General features: G+C 32.6%; 1 protein-coding gene across 3 annotated transcripts; it reads left to right on the forward strand.

Moving 5' to 3' along the window:
* Positions 1 to 488: 488 nt before the first annotated feature.
* On the forward strand, positions 489 to 8,138 carry LOC112018104 (very-long-chain aldehyde decarbonylase CER1). 3 transcript variants are annotated; one of them, XM_024050618.2, is made up of 11 exons: positions 489 to 548; positions 1,243 to 1,466; positions 1,848 to 2,080; positions 2,935 to 3,154; positions 4,278 to 4,653; positions 4,833 to 4,940; positions 5,737 to 5,937; positions 7,051 to 7,149; positions 7,417 to 7,422; positions 7,600 to 7,773; positions 7,949 to 8,138. In XM_024050618.2, the coding sequence occupies exons 1-11, from the start codon at positions 489 to 491 to the stop codon at positions 8,123 to 8,125; spliced, it is 1,878 nt and encodes a 625-aa protein (XP_023906386.1). In that variant the 3' UTR covers positions 8,126 to 8,138. The 3 variants fall into 3 exon arrangements, with proteins under 3 accessions (XP_023906386.1, XP_023906384.1, XP_023906385.1); XM_024050616.2 differs by lacking the exon at positions 7,417 to 7,422; XM_024050617.2 differs by lacking the exon at positions 7,417 to 7,422 and having other exon boundaries at positions 4,278 to 4,647.
* Positions 8,139 to 21,043: the final 12,905 nt, after the last annotated feature.

Here is a 21,043-nt window from a genome sequence, read left to right on the forward strand (position 1 = left end):
AAAAAATTAAAAAAAAAAAAAAAAAAAAAAAAAAAAAAAAAAACCTGTTTAGCTCTTTTTTACACTATATCTTAACAAGTTTGACAAAAAAATGGGAGCTTAATTATCATGACAATATAGTTTCAAATACCGTTAGCCACCTCAAATGGGCGCTTAATTATCATGACAATATAGTTTCACATGGACCCATCATCACTCATCCACCAACCACAATATAGTTTCACATGGACCCACCATTACTCATCCACTAACCACAATTTGCCTATGACACAAGTTATGGCACTAGCAGTAGTCATCTACAACAAACACACATTTTATGTGTTTTTTATTTTATTATTATATATATATATAGAAAAATTTAATATAAAAGTAATTGTAATGGGCCCCGCATTAATGAAGAAGGTTAATAGCATATACTATATATATATATATATATATGAGCCTTCGAAGGGTTGCATATGCAGAGCAAGTAAAGTAGTAAAGAAAGAATGGCTTCTAATCCAGGAATTCTCTCCGATTGGCCATGGAAGCATCTTGGAAGCTTTAAGGTGGTGTCTTTGTCTAATCCTTCCAAGTTACATCTCTCTCTTTGCGCACACAGTCAGTGACACACACCCCACAAAATATTTGCTTTAAAGTTAGGGTTCTTGCCTTCTTGGTAGTCTGTGAAGCTTTCTTTTTGTTAGGTTTTATGACAATATTATATTTGGAGTCCTATGTTTCTTGAATTCTTTTCTATGTATATTGTTGTATTCTTTTTTCTCTGCCTCCTTGTAGTTGTTGGCTGTATTATGGAGTTTGGTCCATGGCTGCTACAACGTTCTCTTTGTTTCAATATATATCCTTTATTTAGGATGGAAAAAAAAATTGCGTTTTGGTTGTTATTTTTTTTGTGAAATGTGGCCTACTAGGGCTTAATACTCGATTTTTTGGTCCACCTTCGTGGACAAGTTCGGATTTGGACCACTGTATAAGAAAGGAAAAATGTATATACTTTTTTTTTTTTTTTTTGGTATATACTTGGCAACCTTTAACCTCAAAAGATATACATGCATATATATATATACACACACACACTCGAGTTTTGGGAGTATATATGCATGTATATAAAGACTCGAACTTAAAAAAAGCTTAATTATGTCTTCGTCTTCTTCTTTTTCTTTTTTTGGAAAGGAACAAGTATATATGATTAAATGGTTTGCACTTCGTATACTAACTTCTCATTGTTTCATTCAATCGAAGTATTTGCTCTTGGCTCCATGGGCGGTACACAGCATATACTCATTTCTATTCAAGGAAGAGAGTAAAAGGGACCTTACCAACTTTCTCATACTCCCACTTCTGTTATGGAGGATGCTTCACAACCAAATATGGATTAGTATTTCTCGTTACCAAAATGCAAAAGGCAACAACCTACTTGTTGACAAGAGTCTTCAATTTGAACAAGTCGACAGAGAGCAAAGTTGGTTAGTATTAATTTTATTTTTATACGCAAACAATTTTTTTTTTTTTTTTTTGTTGAAAAAAAAAGAAAAAAAAAGGTAGGGAGTAACATGAATTGACATCTTCCACCTAATCGTGACTATGGTGATACCCTACCTGCTAGACTAGGCTTATGAGAGTAGAGAATTTAAATGAGTCATAACTATCCACTCAACCTCATCAAAAACACACACAAACTATATTTACATGCATTTGATTTTATCAATTTATTCACATATGTTGCACCTTACAAACTATTAATATGGAAGGTTCAAGTGCAACATATATGAACAAATTGACAAAATCTAATGCACATAAAAATTAAGTAGAAATTGTAATCTTACGTTTTTTTTATTAATATTTAGGGATGACCAAATAATTCTGAGTGGAATCATATTATACCTAGTCAACACGGCTGTGCCAGGGGGTTCACACCTTCCCATTTGGAGAACAGATGGAGTAATTCTTGCAATTCTACTTCATGCGGGTCCAGTGGAGTTCCTCTACTATTGGCTTCATAGAGCATTGCACCACCATTACCTTTACTCTCGCTATCATTCTCACCATCATTCCTCAATTATCACAGAGCCCATCACGTGTAAAACCTATTACTATATGTTTTTATTGCATTTGCCTTTTCATAAATTATTATTAGTCACAAATTGATGAATTTTATCAATTAATACTTTACCTCACATTCATGCAAGTAGATGGTGCCATGGGTGGCTTTTAGAATAATAATAATAAATACTTTTTTTTTAATTATTATTATTATGGAAAATTATGTCTTTATGCACATTCACAATTCATGTAAATTTTACTTTGTAAATTAAACAAATGTATATAATATTGTACACATTTGCATGAGCTATAATATTGTACACTATTCATAGAAATGTATACAATTAATTCTATGCACAATAAATGTAAACATATTATTATTATTATTATTATTATTATTATTATTATTAATCAGTAATGTCCCACAAGTTGATGGTCAACTTAAAAACTCAAAAAAAAAAAAAATGGAGAGAGATCTAGCTTTTTGACATTTTATTTTTTACGAGTAAGTTTGATTCCAGAGAGGAGAGGGAAGATTCAAACTAATAATAACCTTCATTTATAAGTTATGTATCATACCCGTTATGTTTATGCGATGGGCTTAATCATTTGTGCTACCCTCGGAAGATGTGTTAAGATTTCGAACTTCCTTAAAATAACTTTTTTTTTTAGAAGAATTCTTTAAAATAACTGATTGGTGTGATAATCTACAATTGAATTCTGTAAATATTATATATGTAAATAGTCTGTAAATTTTTTCATCTTTAAAGAAGTTGCATTAACAAGCTATTATATAGAATAAGTTTTAAAGAATGGGTAAACTACACCCATAATATTTATCTCACAATCATACTCTTATATTTACATAATTTTTTTCTTTTTTTATGGCAGCTGTCATACATCCATTTTCCGAGCTTATAACATATTACATGCTCTTTTCTATAACAACAATGACACTCGTCTTGACGGGAACTGCTTCTTTGGCCTCTATTGTCGGTTATTTTACTTATGTTGATTTCATGAATAACATGGGTCACTGTAATTTTGAGTTTATTCCAAAGTGGTTGTTCTCTTTGTTTCCTCCGCTCAAGTTTCTCATGTACACTCCTTCGTAAGTCATAACCATCTTCTATATAATTCTTTATTTAAGTTCTTGATTTATTATTCTCTCTTTTCACACACATGTGTGCATCTAAACATACACGCATTAAAGAAAAAAAGAAACGTGAAGAAAAAAATGTATGCAACTTCTTAAAATTTGGATTGTTCCAAAAATCACCAAATTATTTGTTAAGATGACCGACTTCCAGAGGATGATGATTTCAACATGGTATACTGAACTAGCTTATGAAAACAAGAACATAGATATTTATTGATTTAGGTAAATTTAACCAGTAGATTGTAAACCAACTGGCATTTCACCCATGGACATTGGTAGCATGAGACCATAGGTTTGATCATATACTTGGATGCATGAGTTATTTTATATTAATGAAAAGCATTATTCAAGTTATATTAGGTGTAGCTTTTAATAATGTTCCACCATCTAATAATTTTAATTTTTTTTATTAGACGTATATTTTGATAAGTTTAACATTGGATTATATTTTCTTCTTATAACTTTCACAATTATTACAAAATTTCAAGACAAATAGAGATCAATAGTTGTTTCATTCTCTTATATAGAACGTTTAAGTTCTAAGTTTTTTTTTTTTTTTAATCTTAAAATTAGGAACAAAAAAGAAGGTAAGAAAATATAGGAACACAACTTAATTTTTGTCACAACTTTTAACACCACCTTAAAGATGAGTTTGTGAATTAAGTAGGAAACAATATCCAATTAACACAAAATTTAACATAAACATGTAATTCACGATAAGATCTTAAAGATATTAACATAATAAAAAGTTACTATAAGTTACTGTGTATTATAATCTTACCAAAAAGTTTAAATTTTTTTTTTTTTTGTTAGGGAAATAGCTAGAGATGCTCTCTTAATTATCAAGATACTGATGGCACCTTTTCCCCAAAAAGAAAATACATGATCGTACCTTATACATTTGATATTTGAAACAGAAGAACACCTCATTCTACATGAGAATTCTAAATAAAAAAAATATTAAAAAAAAAACTATAAATAATCACTTATCTCAAGAATTTAAATTTATATTAAAAAAAAATCTTATATTAACTTGAGTACTTAATAAATATTCTAACAGTTCCGCTTACCACAGGTTTCACTCTCTACATCATACGCAATTTCGAACCAACTACTGTCTTTTCATGCCTCTTTATGATTACATCTATGGTACTATGGACAAATCCAGTGACACACTTTATGAAATTTCTCTCAAGAAGAAAGAAAAAGTGCCACACGTAGTGCATCTAACACATCTCACACCACTAGACTCGATCTATCATTTGAGGCTTGGACTTTCTTACTTGGCATCTAGCCCTCACACCTCAAAATGGTACATGTGGTTAATGTGGCCCCTGACATTATTGTCTACGATGTTAACATGGATTTACGGTCGTACATTTGTTGTTGAGAGGAACCAGTTCAATATGCTCACCTTGCAAACCTGGGTCATCCCGAAGTACAGTGTACAAGTAAGAAAAATCTTCACCACCAGCTCTTAATTTTGTAGTTTTGTTAGATGTTTCTTCCCCAACTTAAACAAGCATTTTTCATCGTTTATAAAGTAATCTTGTTGGTAACCAATGTATTCCAAATTTTCAATCAATAATTATGCTATTTTGCTTTCCTATTTATCTACATATTGTTACAGTACTTTTTGCGATCGCATGAGAACTCTATCAATGATTTGATTGAGCAAGCCATACTTGAAGCGGAGAAAAAAGGCGTCAAAGTGTTAAGTCTAGGTCTCTTGAACCAGGTAAGTATCAGTTTTTCCTTTTTCTTTATGTAATTTAAAAATAACAAAAACTTCTTTTCATATATCGGAACTAATTATTAGAGTATTTACATCAATTCATGCAAAATTTCTGTCTATTTTAGCATAAACCTTTTTTTTTTCTTTTTTTTACATACTTTTTGAAATACTTCATATCAAATTATCTATTTTACATTACATTTCATTAAAATATCAAAAAAATTTAATTGTTTATCTTTTTTAACATCATCCACTATTTTCCTTCATTCTTGGGATATGTAAAGAAAGGATTAAAAACAAAATGTATAATGAATAATGTCAGTATAAATTTACACAGTTATTATAACAACCATGTATTTTTACAATCTTTGCTTAAATTGATATGGGTGAATTTTGGGTTTAGTTGGCTAAAATATAATACTTTTTCTATTATACAAGCGCTAATGTGAGTGCCCTTAATTAGCGACGTAATTTACTAGTTCAGTGGGACTTCTTTCTCATGTGAAATATTGGTGGCCTTAAATTTGTTCTCTCTTACAATGGTGCTAGTGAGATAGCAACTGAGAGAGATTAATAAAATCTTATATAAAATATAGTGACACTTAATCCAAAAATTAAGAAGAATTTGACTCGATTATATTATATTAATTCTTAAATTTCTTTCCATTCAAAATTTTTTTTTTTTTTTGGGGTGTATGGGACTTCTAGTAACATGTGTATACTACACCCAACATATTCACATATGATAGGTCGATACATGATATTATCTCTCTCTCTCAATACATCGAATGTTTTGTAGGGGGAGGAACTCAACGGATATGGTGGAGTTTATGTCAAGAGGAATCCTCAACTGAAAATAAAGGTGGTAGATGGAAGTAGCCTCGCAGCTGCCATTGTGCTAAATAGCATTCCCAAAGGGACAACCCAAGTGCTCCTTCGAGGCAAAATCACTAAGGTTGCCTGTGCAATTGCAGTTGATTTATGCAAACAGGGCATTCAGGTATGTTTAACCCCTCATATTCATGTTGTAATAAGACCGGTACTCATAATTGGAACATTATTTTGAAAGCAAAAAGTGCAGCCCCATTACTTATTCTTTGTTTCTCACCACCAAAATAAGCTTTAGATACAGTCCTGGTATTTGATTTAATGTTTCATCTAACCAACCTAGCTTCAAATTCTACGTTCATATGTAGTCTATAGCAGGGGTTATAATTAGTGTCGGAGTCTGAAACTTTTTCAAGCGGTCAAGCTAATTTTGGTAAAATAAAACGTACTATTGTAATATGATTTAAAACTTATTATTTTAAATCATAATTAATATTTTCAAATATTTTAAAACTAATTTAGAGACTATACTATTGAAGTATACTGATAATTTCAAACATTGTGATGAAACCTATAAAGATTTACTCAATTTAAATACTAAAAATATTTTTTTGAGAAACATATTCTTAAAATATTAAATGTCACTTTACGTTCCTAAATATATACAATGTAATATGAGAAAAATATAAGAATGATAAAATTTAAAATAATAACTTTACTTTTCATAAATGATATAAAATATGGATCTCTAACTCCTAACCACAAAATTCGCAATTTTCATTTCTTATAACAATAAAATAAAAATAAAAATAATATAATAGTTTCCATATCTTTAATTCTCTAAACGAAAATTTTAACAAAAGTAGAAGATATTTTCTATTTGAAAATGAAATAATTAAAATAAATGACGGTTTGATTTAGTGATTTACGTATATGGTATAAAAGTAATTAAAAAAAATGATGCATCAATCATTTAGATAAGCCTATCTATTTGTCTAAAAATATATCTTGGATACAAACTGAATTACGTATGCCATAAAAGTAATTAAAAAAAAAAAGCAAAAATAAATAATTTAGTCATTTATAAATGTAGTATAATTTTTTTAAAATTTAAGAGAACTAATAGTTAAATTTTACATATAAATTTTTATTCTTTATGAAAACTATGAGAGGGAGGAAGAATTTTAAAAGGCCAGGGGGCCCATGGCCAATTACCATAGTCCCCACTGCTTAGATATATGTTTTCAAATTTTTTATCTTCTAACATGTGTTGAGCTCATTTTAGGTAGCTACATTACAGCAGGATGAGTACATGAAGATTAGCAAATCGTTGGAGATTTGCTCTGAGAATAGTTTGATCCTTTCCAAAAGTTACAGCCAAAAGGTGAACCATTAAATACTTTTCCTGTGTTAAATTACCGATTGTCCCAAAAGTTTAAGCTGTTAGGAAATCGTGAATTTAATCACTTAACCATAAGTCTAACACTCCCCTAACTTATGGGCCTAAACTTCCCCTTAATAAGTGGGGGCCCAACAAGTGGGAATTTAACATTTTAAATGAGAGGTAGAGTAAAGCCAGGGATCGAACTCAAGATCTCCTACTCTGATACCATGTTAAATTACTGAGTGTCCCAAAAGCTTAAGCTGTTAGGAAATGGTGAATTTAATCATTTAACCATAAGTCTAACATCCTGATCCATTATCTCAACCTTTATACTTAGTTATAACATATAATATTTGTTCTTGTTACCTTATTCCTAAAGATTTATATTATTATTCACAAATTAATTGAGATCATTTAATTTCTACACGTAAACATTCTACTATCTTATAGATATGGTTAGTGGGAGATGAATTGACTGAAGAAGAACAGTTAAAAGTGCCAAAAGGAACATTATTTATTCCCTATTCACAATTTCCACCAAAGAAATTTCGAAAGGACTGCCTATACCATAGCACACCAGCAATGTTAATTCCCACTTCTCTTGAGAATGTCCACTCTTGTGAGGTTCGTAATATTACTCTAAATGATGTTTTTTCTTGAGCATTTACATTCAATTTTACAAACTATAACCAAATTTTAAAGTAAAAGCCACTTTTGAGTTTTGATAGAGCACTCTCTCCAAGCAACAACATATTGCAAAACTATGAATATTTATAGAAAGCTTTAAATTTGATCGCAGAACTGGTTGCCAAGAAGGGTGATGAGTGCGTGGCGTATAGCTGGGATAGTGCATGCATTAGAAGGATGGAATGAGCATGAGTGTGGTTACACAATGTCCAACATGGAGAAAGTTTGGCAAGCAAGTCTTCAATATGGGTTTCAACCTTTGATGTTCTCAAATGGATCTAAATACTAGCTGCATAAGCATATGGTGGTGTATTTTAATAAAAATAATAAATTAAAATTTCCTATGGAATGTTGATGTATTTTAATAAAAATAATAATTTTAATAATTTTGTTGTTACAAAATTTGTTATGGAATGTTATGCCACATTAACTAAATGAATTGTTTAAAAAAATTATATTACACTAACCCAGGCTTCGTTCTCTTTCTAATTTATTTGTCATTATGTTGTGACTATAAATATAATGTATTCATTTTTTTTTTTAATTGGTTAAAAATATTAGTACATAAATACTACCCCTTAGTTTTTTTTTTCATGAAAAATACTACCCCTTAGTTACTTTGGTGTGTATGAGTAGAATTTATTTAAAATAAATTTTGGCTACAAACTTAGTAATAACCTAGGGCTACAACTCCCACTAATAAAATTAACATGACTATGTATTTTGAAAATCTAATTATTGAATTATATGGACAAAGTTACTCAATAAAATAAACATTACTATATAATTTGAAAATCTAATTGTTGAATTGCATGTTTCTCATGTTCTTAATATGTATATCAAATTTTGTATCGATCAAATATTAATATTATTTACTGTGATTTATAAGTTTATATTTTATACATAATTTTATGTTACCAAAACTTACAATTTAAATAATTTATTGATGACTTAACTATTAATCTTTAATTTTATTGAAATTTTACAAGCATTGAGGATATAAAAAGAAGATATAATTAATCCAATGGTGGATTTGTCAAAATTTATCTCCAATAAAAAGATATTGAATAAGGTTATAGTCTTAGACTACAACCAATTTTGTAACTAAATTTTATTTGAATTATATATTTTTTATGTTCTTAACACACATGTCAAATTTCATACTAATCAGATGTTATTTACTATTTTATCTTTAAACTAAATAATCACAAAGGGAAGAGAGATGCAAACACAAGGACAACACACGATGTGTTATCGAAGAAGAAACCAAAGCCCTCGGCATAAAACCTCTCCGTCACCCTCCAAGCGATTAATAATCCACTAGAAAATGTAGTTGGGATACATGAATAGCAATAGACCCCACAAGCCTAATCTACCTGTGAGAGACCGCGCCCCCGGCCCATTTTTATGTTTGTTAGGCCAAACCCACGTGAATGGGTGGAGTCGTATTATTGCCTCTCAAAATGGAGGTTCGACTAGTTATATTTTCCCCCTTAGATTAAGGGTTTTACAATGGAGTCGCCACTTATTTAATTTTTGAAATAAATAAGAAAACCATAATTGAAAATTTTGTCATTTTATTAATTTGAAATTGAATTTACATTGAACATAGGAAATTACACGGCTTTGGTCCTAGATACACTCTAAGATAAAGTATATGGCTTTGTTTCCTAGTTACAATCTAGAAATTGAAAATTACAAGGATAAGCACTTGATCTACTAACCCTTGATCTACGTTCGGAGGCTATGTTACAAGGTGGGAAGGTGTTAGGCACCCACCTTGCCCAGTGAAACCGGTCTTCTAGACTATGGTGGCCAACATTCATATCACATCATCCAATATATTATCAATCAATTTGCATGTTGAATTTAAAGTGTGTGCATGTGATAAACCATAATTCAATTTATTAAGCACTTCATTTGGATTGACAAATAAATTCTAGTGAATGTGTGTGTATGGTGATATCCTAGATTCAAGGACTTGAAAGAATTATAAAAGAAACATGTTTTTCATATTTTTGATGTAGATTTAAGATTAAAACTAGTGTTTATACATGAACATGTGATGAACAACCAAGAACATGTGAAGAACATATAAGAACAATTAAGAACATTCAAACATATTCAAATGATTACTATCATGCTTTAATCTTAAACTCTTATCATGGTAACATAAAAAACAATTAGGGAAAGAGGTTATACCTTCATGTAAGATCCATATGGTGGAGGAGGAGACTTTTGAGGGAGATCCTAAGGGTGGAGGAAAAGAAGAGCTAGGAGAGGGAGAGTGAGTCTCACTCAATACCTTGAGTCTCAGGAAGACTAAGATATGACAAGACTACTCAACTTCACTAGAACTCAAGAGAGGAGAAGAGAGGGGGTTTTTTTTTTGTGTCTTGGAATGAAGGAGTGTAAGGGTTTATATAGTGGTAGTGGAGGGAATATGAATGAAAGGCCATTTAATGAGGGTTGACAAGGATTATGAACCTAGACCTCATTTTAGCCTTGGGGAAAATCTGGTGCATTAAATGGAGAAATTGGTGGGAGTAGGGAGCAAGCCAAAATTCGGTTTTCCCGTAGCTGCTGTAACAGCTTGTAGAGCTAACTTCGAAAAATCATATCTGACCCAATTCTGATCGGAATTGTCTCATTCTTGTGCTCAAATTGAAGCCCCGGATGTCTAGTTTCTGGGAAAATTAACCTCATTCACAGATTCAAAATATTCTGAGAGATATTGATAAAATGGTCAGCATAGGGCATTTGTTAGAAAATGGTTTCAGCACAATTAACATTAATAGGTCCCAAATTAGCTCCCAATTAACATTAAATGGCTCCAATCACTCCCATTTTAGAATTAATTGGTTCCCAATTTACTCTAATTAAAATATAATTACACAAATTACTCATTGAATAATTAATGTTTAACTATCTAATTAATTAGGTGTATGCAACCTCACCATAAAATGTAGTCCTAACCAATTAAATTATGACACATCATTGATCTCAAATTGATTACACCTATAACCAATTGAAATCAATTGTTCATAATCACATATAGTCGGACTCAATTTGTGATAGTACATCTTAGCCATTAAAACTTGGTTTGATAATAACTTTCAATCTAATGGTCCGATTAGGGCTTATGACCAGTCGATTTGATCGTTACAACATCAAGATCATTTTGGTGAAATGAGTCTAATGGCTAGAATCAAGATGCATATTTTTAAAGTGAAAGTACCATTTTGCCCTCCATGTGAGGTTAAATGCGGGTTGCAAAATGGGGTGTCAACAGAATGCCCCTCATTGGCAGAGCTTGAAAAGCGAATGTCAATGTATGAAAGAGACACCTAACTTTGCAATCAACATTTAACCGTGGTGAATGTATGATGCATGTAGATAAAAATGTAGATTAAAAATTTTCATCTCATACTCATGCATTTTTTTTTTTTTAAAAACAATGTGCTTTGAGGAGTTTCTGCTTTAAAATGCTCTGTTTTTCAAATATCTAATTTTTCCAGACTTTCGATCGATCGAACCTGTTTTTCAATCAATCGAAATTGCGATTGAAATTTTAGATTTGAGTCTGCCTGACTCGATTGATGTTCAATCGATACTCGATCGATCGAAATTGAAATATTTTCAGTTTCTATGTTTTTGACCAAAACTTTTTCATGCATCATTTGTATTTAGGATTCACATGCATTGCGTTATTTTTGTATCCATTTTACAGTTTTGCAATCATATCTCTTATTGTTTTCACACATAGCATGCATATACTTTGCTAAATTGGGTTCTCAACTTGATTTAAAAATTGATTGATTACTTTTTGAGTTTTGTGCATTCTAGTATATGTTTTTTCTTATGTGTGAATTGTAGAAAATATTTTTCTTAAGAGATATGATAGATAATCAATGTGCAAATATTTTCTCTACTCATGCAACTGTTTATGGGTCACATAGTGCCATGTTTGCATTTTATTGAAACAGAGAATATTTTTTCTTCATGTGTATCCTCACCTTAGTTTTTAGCTTTGGTTTGTGTGTCTTTATTTTCCCTACCCCCTTTATTTTTCCCCAAAACTGTTTTTCCCAAAACTTATTTTGTTTTTCCTATATTTTTTTGGGGGAGAATCTTTTTTTTTAAACCTTTGTGGTTCTTAGGGGGAGTTGTTGCTCTTCATAGGGGGAGTTGTTGCTCTTCATAGGGGGAGTTGTCTCTTTTTCTCTTACTTTGTTGCGTATATTTTCTGTCTACCTTCTAATTAGGTAGTCTTTGTCAATACATGACAAAAAGAGGGAGACATAGATGACCTGTTTGTTTTGTTTAGGGGGAGAATATAAAAACATTTTAGATGTATCTAACTTAGGGGAGAGGTTTAATATTCTGTTTGATATTATTGTTTATATGTCTTTCTTTCCACACATGCGGTGATGTGTTTGTTGAGTGTTTCAGGAAAGACAGGTACATTCTGATCAAGACCTTCTACCTCTTCTTGCAACTTTTAGGTTAGGAGTCTTAGATTGGGATGTGTGATGTATTTGGGCATTTTATTGTATATGGGCATTATGTTGTATATGTGTTTTGTCACGGATTGCCAAAAGGGGAGATTGTTAGGTTCTGAGTTTGTAATGTTGGCAAACCATGACAAAAACTAAGTCTCATTAGTTTAGAATGGTCTACATTGAAGCCCAAGACAAAAACTTCAAGTTCAGGATAAAAACAAATGAGTTACAATCTGGTTGTTTAAGGGGTCTAAATTTCCAACAAAGAATTTGAAGAGTGTCTTAGGTGAAAATTGTGGATGAATCAATCTTGTTTTCTCTAGGGTTTCTCTCTCAAAATTCTCTCTGGAAGCTCTCTACATTTCGTGGGTTTAAGAGGTATTTATACTAGGGTGAGATTGGAATGCGAAGAGTCAGGTTTTTCAAAACAGAGCTGGTTGGCGGCTTGGCCTCCCGACTTGGCTAAGTCGCAAGTTCAAGCCGTGAGCTAACAGAATGGCCAGGCTGGATTTTTTGCCCTGTAGTGCTCCAGCTGGCGTGACTGTTCATCTTTTTGCACGCTTCACCTGTGTGCTGAATTTGGCGGCTTGCCAATCACGAGTCACCCGCGAGTCCCAGCTGCGAAGCCCTGTATTCTTGCACTTTCTTGAGCATTTCTTCACACTCTCTTACTCACTAATCTTACATGAATCCCACCTAAATACAAAGTTTCTAAGTGCTGAAATACAAGTAAATTGGCACGGAATAAAGCCAACAAGATGGTTGATTAAATTCAACCTTACAATCTCCCCCTTTGGCTATTCCGTGACAAAACCCTACAACAAACTCTAGACTTAACGCGTGAGTTGGTAACAGTTGGAAAACTCACTCATACCTAACTCTAGAATCTGTGAAGCTCTTGAACCATAAGACCAAAAAATCTCCTGAAAGACAATAACACAAAAAGTTCATTGTATGCAGAAAACTTGTAATGCATATGGAGCAATCACATTGTGATCAAGCAAAATGGAATAAAGTAATAGACCATGGCTTGACCAAACAAGCAATCATTGTAAGATAGTGAACACAATGCTCATTCACACTTGGAATGAACATCTGGACATTCAAGCTAAGTATAAAGCAAATCACTTGAATGACCAACACTCAACCAATGCACAGTACAAGAAGTATATGCATCTAGGAATAAAATCCTACTAGGGCACAAAAGTGGTGTATTGAAAGAGAAATGCATGACATTTACCATCAAGTACAAAAGCTACATAGCATGGGTACAAAGACCTAAAAACCTTAAAAGCTTACAAAAGTAACAGGTACAAACACAGTAAATAAACGCGAAACAAAGTTGAACGGTTTTTAGACCCCTTAACCCGACCAGATTAGCTTATTTAATTAGCCAAGTGACTAACTTAGTCAAATTATGCAAATCTAGGTTACACAATCAAACAATTATATCAAGAATATAAGGCAGCGGAAAAATAAATGACACAATGATATGATGACCTAGGAAACCACACAGTAAAAACCTAGGAAGGATTTGACTTAGCTATCTTCAAGGTAAACTTGAATCCACTATATGAAAGAATCGAAGTTCATACAAAAGGACTTATAAACTCCCCGCTTAACTTCCTAATGCTACCCATCAGTAGAACTTACTGACACGAACACGTGTAAGTTCCGAATCCACGAACTCATTCTTTCTTGGATTCTCCACAAGATACAAGCACTCCGGCTTGTGTTTCTTTAAGCTCCAATGGTAGCAACTGAGTTGATCATCAAGGTGTTGATAATATCTCTACCTTAAAAACCCTAAGTTTATGTGAAGGAAAACTCCTCAAGGATCTTACAAGAGATTCACACAAACCGCAAAATGTGAGCAACAAGAGCATCTAGAGCTACTATAAAAACATGGCTAGGGTTTCCTTTATATAGTGGGAGAAGTAGATCTGAAACCCTAATCCTTAATAGGCTTGGGCTGAGTTGGAAAATTCTGCAGAAAAACGTTCTGCTTGAGATTCGATCGATCGAGTCTAATTTTCGATCGATCGAGCCAAGCCGAAAGTCACTAATACTTCTGCAGCCACTTGATTCTAACTTTACGTAAAACGCCCACACTTTGAGCAAGCCTAAACAAGACTAACAACCTGTTTTGATCATGGTTTGCCAACAATATACATTAGAGTTCTAAATACATAAAATTCTAAGTCTTTAGAACCTAACAAACTCCCCCTTTGGGAATCCGTAATAAAACTCAAATTAAAAGTTCAAAGTTTACAAATAAAAGCCCTTTACAAAAATAATGCTCATAACACAAATTCAATCCTAACTACTATCCATTAGTTGCAAGTGTAGACAACAACTCAATTGAATCAACCTGTATATTTCCTGAAACACTAAACAAAACGCATAAATGCACGTGTGACAAAAAAACAGTAAATCAACAAATAAATTCTTGACTTCACAAAACATAAAACAAAGACATATAGCATGAATAACTCATAAATATAAATCAATGAGCAGTGAACAAGAAACAGAAATAAAAACATAAGTAAACTAACTCTCCCCCTAAGTTAGATACAGCAAAAAGTTTTTATTTATATTCTCCCCTTTAAAAAATAATTTCAACTCCCCCTAAATAAGACAAACATGTTTCCCATAAACCAATAATTTCTCCCTCTTTTTGTCACGTATTGACAAAGACAACTCATACAAAGAGTAAACAGTCACCATACATAATAAAGGATAAGAGAAAATAGAAAATCAAGGGGACACAAACCACTTTAACTCTATAGAAAATAGAGACAACTCTCCCTATAAACAACAAAGGTTTAAAAAAAAAATCCCCCCTATAAAAATAGGAAACACAAAACAAGTGTTGGGAAAAACAGTTTTGGGGAAAAATAAGGGGGGGGAATAAATAAAAAGACACAAACCAAGTTTTTAAAAAACTAAGTTGAGGATACATATGAAGAAAAAATATTCTTTCTTTCAATAAAATGCAAACATGGCACTGTGTGACCCATAAACAGTTGCATGAGCAGAGAAAATATTTGTACATTGATTATCCATCATATCTCTTAAAAAAAATATTTTCTACAGTTCACACATAAAAAAGGCATATACTAGAAAATACATAGCTCAAAAATTAATCAATCAATTGTTTGATCAAGTTAAGTACCCAATGTAGCAAAGTGTATGCATGTGATGTGTGAAAACAATGAGAGATATGACTGCAAAACTGCAGGATGGAATGCTTGTGAATCCTAAACACAAAAGATGCGTGAAAAAATACGTCATGATGCATGCTCTGATACCACTTGTTAAGATTTTGGAAAAATTTGACTAATTGATCACCACACAAGTTAGAATACATAATATAATGATCAATTACATCAATTCAACAAGCCAATTGCATCAATTGAACCTAATTTGAACAAATCCCCAATTTGGATACATTCAAGCTCTAGAATATCTAATTTCTCACACTTTAAACACATTTTGCATTAAGATCAAGGAATTTTTAATCTTGGATGGCCACAACAAGATCACACACAATAAAATGTACCAAGTTTAACAAAGAGTAACTTGTATAGTGTGTGTAACTAGCAAAAGCTTGAGATACATGTGAGATGATATGTGAATAGCAATCAATCACAAAATCTACAAAATTCATCATATAGAATTTAAAAGAGACTATCACCTAAACAGTTACATTATATAACTCCCACATCTCCTAGAACATAAGCTTGCAATCATGTAAATTTCTTGAATTTTGCTTCATAATATACACACCAATTTTAATTTATTCAGAAGCTTATTAAAAAGCCATGATAATGTTCACACCAATTTTAATTATGTGGTTTGGCATCAAGCCTAATAGTACACATCAATTTTAAGCATTAAGCAATTAAACTGAGGCTACACCTTATGTTCTTTTTGTGCATATGCCACACTTTTTCGAGCATAGAATCTTATGATATGCACTAAGGTGTTCATGATTGGCTAGTGAACAGTGGTGAGATAGTTATTTATGCCTTTCTCAAAAGGATCAAGTCCGACAGTCAAAGACATGTGACTTCAAGATCAAGACAAAGTGATCAAAAACTATAAATATCTCTCACACAACATGCACTACTAAGCTCAAACTAGTAAAGTGCAAGAAATAAGCTCATCAAAACTAAACAAGGTACATAAACTTGTTATGTAAAGATAATATGACCAATCCTTGATTATAAATCCAAGATGTGAAATACAAAACACAAAAATATTTTTGGTTTTAAAAACTATATGACCAAAAAAAAGAAAAAGAAAAACACATATTATGCTAAATGAACAATGCAAATGCAATGCATGACAATGCTTAATTAAGCTATAGAGGGTACATAAACAAGAAATATCAATTTCTTAATTAACCCTTAAGTACATGTACAAATTAGTACATACTCACACAAAATCAAAAATAGCTTAGCACACATACTATTCAAGTTTCTCCACAATGTCAAGCATATTCTAAATCAAGAGAGGGATATCATAATTCATATAATCCTCAAAAAGAAAAACTATACACAAAATAAAATATTTTTGTCTTTTTGAAAATTTTCAATGTTTTTGGATTTTTTTTAAAATAAAAAACAACCTAAAAAAAACACGACCAAAAACAGAACAAAATATGTCCACAATTAATTAAAAGAATTAAATCAGAGACAAGTTAGCAACACTCACCTTGGAGAATCTTTTCTCACCAATCTAGCATGAGTCTTCGGCTTTGTAGGTGAAAATCCATGTGAAGCAGAGTGTATTTGAAGGATTACACCAATCTTCTGAGAAAGACTAAAATCCTGCAATTTCCTTTCACAAGCCAGCAAGCTCAAATTTTTCAAAAGCATATGAAATAATTTATTTGGACTTATGGCAAGAGAAATATCATTACATATCTTAGATTGAAACACAGAATGCTTAAATTTCAATTTATGACAATTTGGACGAATGTGACATGGACACCACAAAAGTGACAGACAGGAACAAATTTAGAAACATCAGTATTCCTAACAAGAAATCTAGTCTTAGATTTCGGTTTTTGCCTCAACAAAGAACAATTTGGTCTAATATGACCAAAAACACCACAAATGTGATAGGTAGGCACAAAAACAAATTTATTATGCTCTCTAACAGTAGGTTTAGACTTAGGTTTAGAAACTTCAGTGTCTATATCAAAACTTTTAACCTAGCAAAATAAGTCTTTTCTTTATTATTCCTCTTGAAAGGAGGGATATAAATTTTCTCAGTTTTAGGTTTAAGAGAAACAGAAACACTTCTGTTATCAACAGCAAGCTTGGTACTAGTCAAATTTTCAATCTTTGCTTTAGATTCAACTAAGTCTTGTTCCAAGCTTTTCATCTTTTCATCTTGAGAGGAAATTTGACCTCTCAAAAATTCATTCTTTTTATTAGATTCATCTAATCTAACAATCAATTCCTTTTTTTCAAGATTAGCCAATTTTAACTCTTTTTTAAATTTCTTAGAAATTTTCACAGACATCAATAAAATCAATAGAAACAACAGTGTCATTTTATTCAAATCATCACAAACATGAGCAGAAAGATACTTCAAATTATCCATTATAACAGGGGTCAACGATCAGCTCTTAGATCAAAAGATCTACAACAAAAGAACTATCCGCTCTGATACCACTTGAACGGTTTTTAGACCCCTTAACCCAACCAGATTAGCCTAGTTAATTAGCCAAGTGATTAATTTATTCAAATTATGCAAATCTAGGTTACACAATCAAACAATCATATCAAGAATATAAAGCAGCAGAAAAATAAATAACACAATGATATAATGACCCAGGAAACCACATGGTAAAAACTTGGGGAGGATTTGACCTAGCTATCTTCAAGGTAAACTTGAATCCACCATATGAAAGAATCGAAGTTCATACAAAAGGACTTACAAGCTCCCCGCTTGACTTCCTAATGCTACCAACCAGTAGAATTTACTGACATGATCACGTGCAAGTTCCGAATCCACGGACTCATTCTTTCTTGGATTCTCCACAAGATACAAGCACTCTCGCTTGTGTTTCTTTAAGATCTAATGGCAGCAATTGAGTTGATCATCAAGGTGTTGATAATATCTCTACCTTAAAAACCCTAAGTTTATGTGAAGGAAAGTTTCTCAAGGATCTCACAAGAGATTCACACTAAACGGTTTTAGACCCCTTAAACAACCAGATTACGTAGCCTAGATTAATTAGCCAAGTTGTTACTTAGTCAAATTATGCAATTCTAGGTTAAAGCAATCAATTAATCATATCAAGATATAAAGCAGGGGAAAATAAATGAACACAAGATATGATGACCCAGGAAACCACACGGTAAAAACCTGGGGAGAATTTGACCTAGCTATCCTCAAGGTAAACCTGAATCCACTATGCGAAAAAATTGAAGTTCATACAGAAGGACTACAAGCTCCTCGCTTGACTTCCTAATGCTACCCACCAGTAGAACTTACTGACATGACCACGTGTAAGGTCCAAATTCACGGATCATTCTTTCTTGGATTCTTCAATCAGCTACAAGCACCCTCGCTTGATTATCTTTAAGCTTCAATGGTAGCAACCAAGTTGATCATCAAGATGTAGATAATATCTTCAACTTGAAAACCCTAAGCTTTGTGTAAAGGAAAACTCCTCAAAGATCTCACAAGAGATTTACACAAAACAGCAATGTATGAGCAACAATACAATTGGAGCAACCATAAAAAACATGGCTAGGGTTTTGTTTAAATACCTAGGGTAACAACATAAAACCCTAAACGTTTAATGAAGTAGGGTTGAGTTGGAAATTCTGCAGAAAAATCAACCTGTGCGATTTTCGATTGATCGAGTCTATCATTCGATCGATCGAGCCAGGCCGAAAGTCCCAAGTACTTCTGCAGCCACTCGATTCCAACTTTACAATAATAAACCAACTTTGAGCAAGCCTAAACAAGACTAAATACATTGTTTTGATTATGGTTTGCCAACATTTCAAATTAGAGTTCTAAATACATAAAATCCTAAGACCTTAGAACCTAACACACACAAATTGCAAAATATGAGCGACAAGAGCATCCAGAGCTACTCTAAAAACGTGGCTAGGCTTTCCTTTAGATAATGGGAAAAGTAGATTTGAAACCCTAATCCTTAATGGGCTTGGGTTGGGTTGGAAAATTCTGCAGAAAAACGTTCTGCTTGAGATTCGATTGATCGAGTCTAATTTTCAATCAATCGAGCCAGACCGAAAGTCACTAATACTTCTGCAGCCACTTGATTCCAATTTTACATAAAACGCCCACACTTTGAGCAAGTTTAAGCAAGACTAATAACCTGTTTTAATCATGGTTTGTCAACAATACATATTAGAGTTCTAAATATATAAAATCCTAAGTCTTTAAAACCTAACAAAAGTTAATATAAAACAGAGAATAAACAAAGTAAGTCCTTCTTGCTAAAATCTCCCCCTTTAATCCAGCTGTTTCTCCCCCTATCTTTGTACTCCCCCTGTCAACATCATCTCCCCCTTTTTGTCATAGAATAGCTAGTCCTCATCATCTTCTAACTTTCTTTGAATTTGATCCAATTGAGTTTGGATAGAGGTGAACTTCATATCCCATCGAATGTTGAGATGGTGCAAGATAGATGAAAGGCTGGACATCTTGGCACTCAACTCGTGGATAGATTTCACAATGTTGTCTAGTTTCTTATCAGATGTGGATGAGCTAGAGTGCGAACCACTGTGAGAGGCTAAAGTTTCTGTTTGATTCCCTTCCGACTATGACCAATGCTAGTATTATACGTACGCATGTTGATTGATGCCAGTTTTGTGCAAGGAGACTCATCTATTGAAGGATGAATACCTTTGAGCTTTAGTATCCTAGAAATAAGGCAACAAAACGGAATGCATATCCGTGATTCAGTTCAAAGAACAGTTTTGCGCAAGACATGAAAGATGTGTGCACAAATGTCAATCTCAACATCAGAGATTAGATCGTGAAGAAATAGGGCATGACCAAGGTTCATATACCCGATGCTAGATAATGGGTACAAGTTGCGAAACATGATGATTGTAAGCAGCCTCAATTTCAGAGGAAGAGAGGAAACACTGACTGAGTTCCCATTTGATGAGAATTCTAAGTCTTTTCCAAGAGCATCCCGGAGTAGGTCCTCATTTGGACATAAATCATTGTAAACCAGTGATTGTTTAAACATCGGTCGATTGATGTGAAGAATCTCAGCCGGATATGTTGGAGAGACTGAGAAACTCTTTCGTCTAACCCAGCATTTGAGTTCTTCGCCTTCAACAATTGCATTGGCATAAAACTCTTTAACCAAATCCTTATATGCTTCATCAATATCAGAGAGAATGTAACTCCAATCTTTGTGAGCAAACCATTTAGGAATGTCGATGTCAAAAAGAGAAGGTTGACCAATGGCCCTTTCGAGTAACGATGTAGCATTTTTGAAAAGCTTTTCATGATTCTGAAAGGCAGCATAGGATCTGAACTTGATAGGATCGAATACCACAGATGATGAGCGGGTCCTTTTTGCTCTAGGTGAGAGTTCATCAACATCAATGACATGTTCCTTCCCTTTGTAGTTTCCCCCTTTTACAGCTACTCTCTTGAATGGAGACATTTTTGCCCTATGTCATGTTTTAACCAAG

Source organism: Quercus suber, unplaced genomic scaffold (assembly GCF_002906115.3).
Source record: "Quercus suber isolate HL8 unplaced genomic scaffold, Cork oak 2.0 scaffold_272, whole genome shotgun sequence".
In the NCBI taxonomy this organism is placed as follows: Eukaryota; Viridiplantae; Streptophyta; class Magnoliopsida; order Fagales; family Fagaceae; genus Quercus; species Quercus suber.